Consider the following 8,904-nt stretch of genomic DNA (forward strand, 5'->3'; position numbering starts at 1 on the left):
AAATTTTTTGATGGCAATGTTTACTCTGTTCATGATTCATCTTTTTCGTTTCTCTTAACAATTATAATAATCATTAATTAATGGACATTTGGTTTTGGCTCATAGAATGTAGATGCACCCATTATGAAAAAAAATTAATCTAATTTTAGAATGTAAAAAAAATTAGGACAAAATATCCCTACTGTACATTCGTACGTTCTATTGTTCGCACACAAAGTTTCGCGGAAAAGGAACTTTTTTGTTGTCTATGTAAAAAAGACAAAAGATGTCTCATGAAAAACAATTTCGGAACACACAAAATTGTCTTTTCTTTACATAAGCCACAGAAAATAAATAAAAATTCCGTGAAACTATGTCTGCAACCATAGAATATCTCGATGTACATCTTAATAATTTTTGAAAAAAAATAAACATTCTAAAAGACGTTTTTAGACAGTGGATATATCTACACCTACGAGCCAAAATAAATTTTTCTTAATTAAGTCTTTTGATTGTTTGTTTGGGTAGCTTATCAAGCATGTCGCTCGATCTTAATTAAGTCCTTGGTTACTCGAGAGATTCTGCTCTAGTTATCGCTAACCTGTTTCGTTTCAGTTGTAGCTTTCCTTCAGACAAACACAAAGTTGCTCTAAAATAACATGTTCTCGGTTGAACATTAGAATGCTTGTGGCTTGTGGGATGCTGAATCGGATGTCTTTTGATTATGGGATATCTCTTGTTGCATGTGCTTGAGCTGAAGTTATACCCCTCTCACCAACCTTCTGTTTCCACCATGAAATGGAAAAGTAAAGCATGGCTGCCAAAGGATAGCCTGGAGGTAGATCCCACAACGCCAGGGAATTCATTTCACGAGTCCAAACGAGCAAAGATATAGTAGAAACCTCAAGAAAACGCTACTAGTATAAAATACGGCAAACATAATTACCATTTAACATGTGAATATGTGATACATCAGGCAAACACAGGAGCACACTGAGCACGCATCTTCAGATGGTACACACACACCACACACCTCTATCGTGTCATGGACAAAGCTTAAGGACCGCGTGTCAGGCCTTACCACTACGCGCGCGGTAGTCCACTAGTTTACTGAACCCCAGATTAAGCTCTGTCTAGATCGCACGTACACGTGCAGCCACGTACGTACGTACGCACGCAGGGGAAGAAGACATTCACCGTATAGAGTACGTACGCCTGCCGCTGCCGGCGAGGCGGCGATCGATCGATGCTCAGAGCTGGTGGCAGCTGCCCTCGAGCGGCGCGCCGCTGTGGCACTGGTTGTGGAGGTAGGGCTTGCATCCGTGGCGCATGACGCCGTGCAGCTTGGGGAGCGGGCCGCAGAGCTGGTTGTAGCTGAGGTCGAGCGTCTGCAGCGTGGAGAGCTGCTCGAGCGACTTGGGCACGGTGCCCCTGATGCGGTTGTGGCTGAGGTCGAGGTAGGTGAGGTCCTTGGGGAAGACGAGCTTGCTGAGGTCGAAGTCGAGGTTGTTCCAGGAGAGGTCCACCTTGCCGATGGGCCTGCCCTCGGAGAAGAGGAAGGAGGCGTCGCCGGTGAGCTTGTTGTGGGAGAGGTCGACGGTGTTGATCTCGTCCTGCGCGTCGTCGCGCGGGATGGGGCCCGTGAGCTGGTTGTAGGAGAGGATGAGGGACCGGAACTGGCCCTGCACGAGGCTCGCCGGGATGGAGCCCGTGAGCTGGTTCCGGCGGAGGTCGAGGGAGCGGAGGTTGGGCAGGTCGGCGAAGGTGTTTGGGATGGAGCCCGTGAGCATGTTGTTGGAGAGGTCGACGGAGTCGAGGCTGTGGAGCTTGGCGAGGGAGTCCGGGATCGGGCCGGAGACGTTGGAGTGGGAGATGGTGAGGAACTGCAGGTTGGCGAGCGTGGTGAGGCAGGGCGGGATGGCGCCCTGCAGGCCCGGCAGGCGGAAGAGGGAGAGCGACATGAGCTGGGTGAGCCCCGCGATGGCGGACGGGATCTGGCCGTGCACGTCATCGGCGCCGTCGATGAAGACGTTGTTCACGCGCCCGGCCTCGTCGCACCGGACGTGGTCCCACGCGCAGTAGTTGGGCGACGCGGCCGACCACGTCTTGAGCGTCGCGGGGTTGCCCAGCGACTGCTTCACCCGGAGCAGCGCCTGCAGGTCGCCCTGGTTGACCATCGTCGGCGAGCAATACACCGCCGGCGCTACGAGCAGGAGCGCGAGGAGGAAGAGCGGGGCCATTGTGGCTGGCTGGCTAGCTGAGCTGAGCTGAGCTCTGGAGCTGAAGGTGGTGGCTGGGGTGGTGAGTGCGGGAGTGATGAGCTCGCTCTGCCTGGAGGTGGTATTAAAAGGGCGTGAGAGGATAAATGTTCCACTTTACTCTCCTTTTTTTAACTGACATTGAACAGGGACGTGGCCAATGCCGAGACGAGATGCCAGGACCGGCCAGCGGCGTGGGAGCACGAGCCGCAACATGGTGGCATGGCGCCGGGAACGGAACCATTCTCATCGGTGAATCCCAGATTGCAACCGGACAAGGAGGAGAGGCGGTGACCGGGAAGCATCCCAGTGGGTTCGGCTCCACCACTTGCGTCGCGCCATTGGGGCGATCATGAATAGCATGTGGAGCTCCCAGAGGGACGTACCCCAGGCTTTCGCTCCTCTGTTTTCTGGCGTCCACATATCGGGCCGTCACGTAGAGGTATTAATTCGCGTGCATGTGCTCGCAGATCTCCGGAACCGAAGACAGGCGTCGCCTAGCGCCGCTCTTTGTTTGTTTTAGTCAACAGGAGAACAATTAGAGCTTCAATAATCCAAGAAACAACTATGCCAAATAATGTAAATTTACAAAAAGGAAAAAACTATACCAAATAATACATGAATGAAGATATATGACTTGTTAGGGCATCTTCATGCCCGACACAGGATGAGATATGCCGACAGATCCATTCCAATCTTAAATTGAGGCTGGAAATACGTTAGCTCGGACAACACTCTAGTCACCCTATTCTACTCTCAGGGCCCACCTGCTAGTGACGACACCACTCACCAAGCTCTAGCCTTCAATGGAGGAAGCCGTCGGCGCATGGTCCCCGCCACTATCCCCCATCGTCGTCGTCAAGCGCAACGCAAGATCAAGGCGCCGAAGAAGAGAGCGCTCCAAATCAAGAAGCGTGGTGCTCGGGGCGAGCCGTGAGGGCAAGGGCGGCCAAGGCAGAAGTTCCCGCCATCATAGACATAAAAATGCCGAGATCGTCGTGTCCCTATAGGTCAAGGCCAACGCCGAAATCTTCGCCTCCCAATTAAGTCGTTGCCTAGGCCATCCTCATGATCAAGAACGAGGCACTCGATACCGCCAGGGTCAGATCGTCGACGCCTCTTCAACAAGTTCAGCCACGTCCGCGGCCACAAGACAACATCTACGACCACGGTCGCCTGCTTTATGCGGGCAGGGGGTGCTATGCCTCATCTGTCACGTCCAAGCGCCGGCCTCCCAACTCGGTAGGTCACGACCATCATCGTCGGAGGTCCCATCCTAGAAGGACAATCTTGTTGTGGCTTGGCCTCGACCTCAACAACACTCCTATGCCCGGTTATTGAGGCCGGGGGACATGCAAGTGGCCACATGCGATCCCGCTGACAAACATACCTATGCCCCGCAAGCTGTTCATGGGAATGCTAGGACCGACGCCAGCTGAAATATAGGTCAAATTGGCGACCTAGGTACACGCATAGGACTAATAAACCGTTAAGGAGGGAGTAGCATGGATTAGCTAGAATATTACTAATAAATTGTCTACATAAGGATGTATCTAGATGCGTTTGTTAACTAGATACATCCGTATCTAGATAAAGTGGAGTCAACTAATATGAATCGGAGAGAGTACTAGCTTGTTTAATATTTTTTAGAATTTAGGTTAAATTAGAACAGAGAAAGTTTATTTGACGTCTAAAATGAATCGAGCCGTAGCAGTAGCCTTAGGGAAAAAATTCTATGTGCCTACGTCACGTTCATGGCCAACCGATAATTTCGCTTGAATTCGTCGATATTTCATGCATGGAAGCGCCTATTGTCATGCATTGTTTTCTGCACACAAGACCAATCCCCGGGGCCGGAAGCGATGAAGAAGGTGCACGTATGTGTGTGCCACCTCCTGCCGTGCCACGTAGCCACTCAGCACGGAAAAGGCGCACGCATGTCACACATTGACTCAAAACGTAGAAGCTAGCGGCCGCCCTCTAGCTCCGCCTCGGCATCCTATCAGGCAGGCACGTCTCGAGTTCTTCGCTGTTTCAGCAGCGGCCCATGTGAGGCGCTGAATAATTCGGCATGGACGTGTGTTCGATCCGACAGGGTTCAGGCCGCACACGAGACCGCATGTGGAGGAGGAAAGAGGCGCCCGCTCGCTGCGTCGCGGAGAAGGCAGGCAGCAGCTTGATCGAAAAGAAAAATTAAGGATTATTATTACTTCGGCTTTCCGGGCCGATCGATGAGCGTCACATGGGGGGCCGTCGTCCGTCGAGATGCTGCTTCGCTGTTCGTTCGGCGAGCGTGCACGTTGCGCTGCGCCACCACCCTGCTCCTGCTTGCTTGCTTGCGCGAAAGATAATAACGCCATGCATGCAATGGATCGTCCTCTCTACGCTTTTCTTTTAGCGGCACGGAGGTGCGTGCGCGGGGCCGGTGAATTAGGCCGTGTGTAAAACGAGGCTGCCGAGGTGTCGACGTACGCGATCCGTCGGAAGGGACGATAGAAATATCTTTACCAACTGTAGCAAGATCTGTACTGCTCCAGTATACACCAGATCGATGTTAAGTTAGCCTATCCTACTGGCGAGAGAGTGAGTGTGAGTGACAACTGACAACTAGCAGCTGGCTGGCGGGTCCTCACGTGCCATGTAAAAAGGTGTAGAACCACTAATGGCTGTCTGAGCTGTGCCGCTGTGCCGCAGCGCACAGGCAAGGAGTGAATTCATACTCAGGGCAGGGGTAGTATAGTAGGGATAGATTTTATTTTTGAGGGGAATATTGTAGGGATAGATGGATATTGGATAAGCGTACACGGCATTTTGCGTTCTGCCGGGCCACCGCCCGCGCGCGGCTGATCTGATGCTCATCACATGCCCCCGAGCCAAACAAAGGGCTCCTCCCAGGCCAGGCAGATCGATTCGTTCCGTCCTCCGCAATTATCACCCATCGGTTCGTCGATCGAGCTAATCACTGATTCGTGATTCATACGCACGACGGGCGCCCTGTGAGGCGAAAGGGAAGGGCCCGAGAGATGCGCTCCAGGCCGGCCGGCCCACCGGAGATGCGCAGCCCCACCACCGGTGCGCGACAGCGGTGGTGGCGAGACCCGTCGCGATCCTCCGGTCCGGTCGCCGAGAGCTCGACACCGCGCTCGCGAGCCCTCGACCTTGGCGTCGCCTCCGGCCAATCGCGCGCACGGAGATGGACCAGGAGGGCGCGTCTGGCAAGCGCGGGCGTGGGGCGACGACCTGCCGACGCGCCGCGCGCGGATGCGGCCGCGGCGACGTGTACGTCCGGTGTCCGTGTTCGCACTCGAAACTTTCGTCCGGTTGCTCCGGATGAGACGCACCAGATCTCGGGCGCGCGCGAGCACACCACATGCATGATCCATCGATGCGGACACGAAACGGGGGCGATGCGTGCATGCAGTTCGTGGACGAAAACGATGGCACGCGCGCGTGACGCCGCTGGACCTCACTTCGCTTCTCCTCACATCTCTCAACTGCTAAGGGTGTGTTTGGTAGCCCGGGGGAGCACAGATTTTCCCATCTCAACCGAGATATTTGAGAGAGAACGTGTTTGTTAGGTCGGGTCGGACCTTCCCAGCACTGCCGACCTCATACGAAAAACGTCTCAGAGGCCAGGCTGAGAAGCGAAGCTCAAATCGAGCTTCTCTCCTCGCCCGGGCTCTCCTCATCCCGCGAAACACTGTTTCGGGCCAATTCCGCACCCCCAGACCCCCACCCGGCCCGTTCTTTCTCCCTTCCGCACCCCTCGTCCTCCTCTCTCTCCCATCGAGCGACGGCTCCTCCACCGAGCGCCGCCTGCTCGCACCGGGCGCCAGCGCGGCCTCCTCGCACCGAGCGCCTGGCCGCCTCCCTGCGCACCGCGCGCCTCCTCTCCCACGCGAGCGCCGCCTCCCTGCGCGACGACGGCGTCCACGGCCGAGGCGTACGCGAAGGTGCTGCACTCGTCGGACAGGTACCTGTGTGGCGCCATCGTGCTGGCGCAGAGCATCCGGCGGTCGGGCTCCACCCGCGACATGGTCCTCCTCCACGACCACACCGTCACCAAGCCGGCCCTCCCCGCCCTCGCCGCCGCCGGCTGGATCCCCCGCAGATCTCCGCGGTGGGCAACGACGGGTCCCTGTTCAACTCCGGGATCATGGCTGCATCTTGCGCCGCAGCTATGCGCGCGCGACGACGGCCTCGACGGCCCAGCTTGCGGCGGCGGCTCTCTCACGCACGGAGGAGGAGAGGCTCAACCTTCCGGCGGCGGCTCTCTCACCGGCGGCGGCTCTCTCGCCGGCGGCGGCTCCTCAGGCGGACCCGATTGCTTTTAAAATTTTCTGTACAGGGACCGGATTGCTTTTTCATTTTGTATTTAGGGACCTAATTGCTTTTTATTTTAGTATAGCACTGCTCAGGTCATACATGAGAACCAAACAACTTCTCCACTCAGAATTTCTCAACTCATACGGTCTGCCAAACAAGCCAAAATTCTCAACTCAACATAGTTGAGGTCAGCAGGGATGAGGTGAGAAACGCTTTCTGAGAGGAGCCGACCTACCAAACACACCCTAACTTGCCAAGCGAGGTCAAATTTGCAACAGTAAGCTGATTTCTCGGCCGCTAGCTCGAGCTGTACATTGCTTCGCGCAGAAAAAGACGTCAGTCTGGGTCGCGGCACGTGAGGTGCTTGTACATGTAACTCGATCGGTGGCACAGATCCAGCGAGACTGCGAGAGTTGAGGTATGTTCTCCTTTGGAAAAGGTAAACTATATATGCTCTCCATGTTACCAGATGGATTCCTCTAAACAAATACGGTTCACCAGGTATATCTGTTCAAGCGAGGTTAGGTTAGAAATACTTAGAAAATGCAGAATAAATACAGAAATCAACACTTGGAGAAAAATAAGGAGGGGCAGCATGGTAGACCTACATACAAGGTTCAAACTAGGGTCAAAGTTCCACATGTTCTGCACGTAGCCGCATCAAAACCGGCCCAAAAATATAGTAATCTAGGACTTACTCCCTCCCACCGGCAATAGGTCGTCCATAATTTTGCATTCAACTCAACTTTGCAATCATTAAGAGAGTGGACAATGGAGGCCGAGCTACATGTAGCTCTTTATTTTTATTACTTTGAAAATTATATTTTTTATTTTCAAAAAAAATTGATTTTTTTCGAGATGTACCCAATGATGAAATCTACAAACATGCAAAATCTCAATGTAAAATTCTTAGTACTTTAGGCTACACAAAAATGATAAATATGTGGATCTAAGAATAGTGAATAATGCATATTTCAAAACTATAAAACCTGTCAGATTTTGTCATTTTTGTGTAGTCTATAATATAAATAATTTTACATTGAGATTTTGCACGTTTGTAGATTTCATTATTGTCTACATCCAGAATTTTTTGTAGAATTTTTTTGAAACTTAAAACTATGATTTCCGGTTTCTCAAAAAAAAGGGCTACATGTAGCTCGACCTCCGTTTAGTTTTCGCAGTCTTCAACTAATAAATATACGTACAATAATAAAAATATCTACACTACCAAATACATATAATATGAAAATATATTTCATGATAATACTAAAAATATTAATCTATCATTGTATAAGTTCATATTTTTATCAATATATTTGATCAAACATATAAAGTTTGATTTTAACCAAACTTTATATGCAACAAAATTAGAGGAAAAAATTGAAAATAAAATTTATATTGCTGTGATGAAAATAGGAGACAGATCAAGATGTGCTGCACTCCATCAACGATTGGAAAGCAACCCCAGAATCTTGCTCAGAGAAAGCGAAAGCCAACGAGAAAAGCTCTCTGATCTTTACTGGAACCAAGAAACTGCCGACAGGCTAGCAACTGCTGAGTATATAATCTGGAAGAGATAAGGCAAATACTAGTGGAAAGAGAGAAACGAAAATCGAAAAGAGCCAAAGAACTACGAGTACTCGTAGATCCTTGGGACCCCTGCCACGGGAGTACCTTGCTGCTCTGCTTCTGAGCTTCTCTCGCGTGTCACGCGACGATTGCTCACTGATCATCCATGTCGGCGTTTTGGAAATTTTCGTATATAGGCAATGTTGCTGCAAGCAGTTCATTCAGCCTTTTTCTTCCCGTTGTGGTCGATTAGTGCAAGAAGAGGCAACTTAATCTTTTTTTTAAAGACATGAGGCAACTTACTCTCCTTAACTGAAACAAGGGGCAATTTACTCTCGAAGTTTCTCGTCCATGATTACTGATGATAGCCTGATATGATTGGTAGTAGTACATCAACTGGGCCTGTTTTGTTCGATCCGGGTTGATTGATCATCATTGAGTTGAAGGAAGCTGCTAATACCAAAATATGGTTATATGCATGCACAAGAGCATGAACCAGTGCATGTGCAAAACCTCAGCATGCATGATGAACAAACCCTCAATGCCAGCAAAACATAGTTTGCTTAGAGCACATGTTGGTCTTAAATACCAAAAGCAAATCCTATGAGGCACAACGGATCCATTTAAATTGCTTTCAAAAAAAAAAACGGATCCATTTAAATTAGCTAGCGAATGACATCTCCTATTGCTGTACCAAACTGTATCCCACGGTATGATTGCTGCACCTCCATGGAGCTCTCACAGGCGTTTGGATTTTCGGCCGTCCGATCGA

The 8,904-nt window shown here is 51.1% G+C and overlaps 1 protein-coding gene across 1 annotated transcript; it reads right to left on the minus strand.

Moving 5' to 3' along the window:
- Positions 1 to 907: 907 nt before the first annotated feature.
- On the minus strand, positions 908 to 2,270 carry LOC124677353 (polygalacturonase inhibitor 1-like). The gene has a single exon (XM_047213344.1). It carries the CDS (start codon positions 2,217 to 2,219, stop codon positions 1,230 to 1,232), a length of 990 nt encoding a protein of 329 aa, XP_047069300.1. The 5' UTR covers positions 2,220 to 2,270; the 3' UTR covers positions 908 to 1,229.
- Positions 2,271 to 8,904: the final 6,634 nt, after the last annotated feature.

Source organism: Lolium rigidum, chromosome 7 (assembly GCF_022539505.1).
Source record: "Lolium rigidum isolate FL_2022 chromosome 7, APGP_CSIRO_Lrig_0.1, whole genome shotgun sequence".
Classification (NCBI taxonomy): Eukaryota; Viridiplantae; Streptophyta; class Magnoliopsida; order Poales; family Poaceae; genus Lolium; species Lolium rigidum.

Excerpts from the sequence above, each read along its gene's own strand:
- LOC124677353 (XM_047213344.1), bottom strand. The coding sequence starts at position 2,219 with ATGGCCCCGCTCTTCCTCCTCGCGCTCCTGCTCGTAGCGCCGGCGGTG.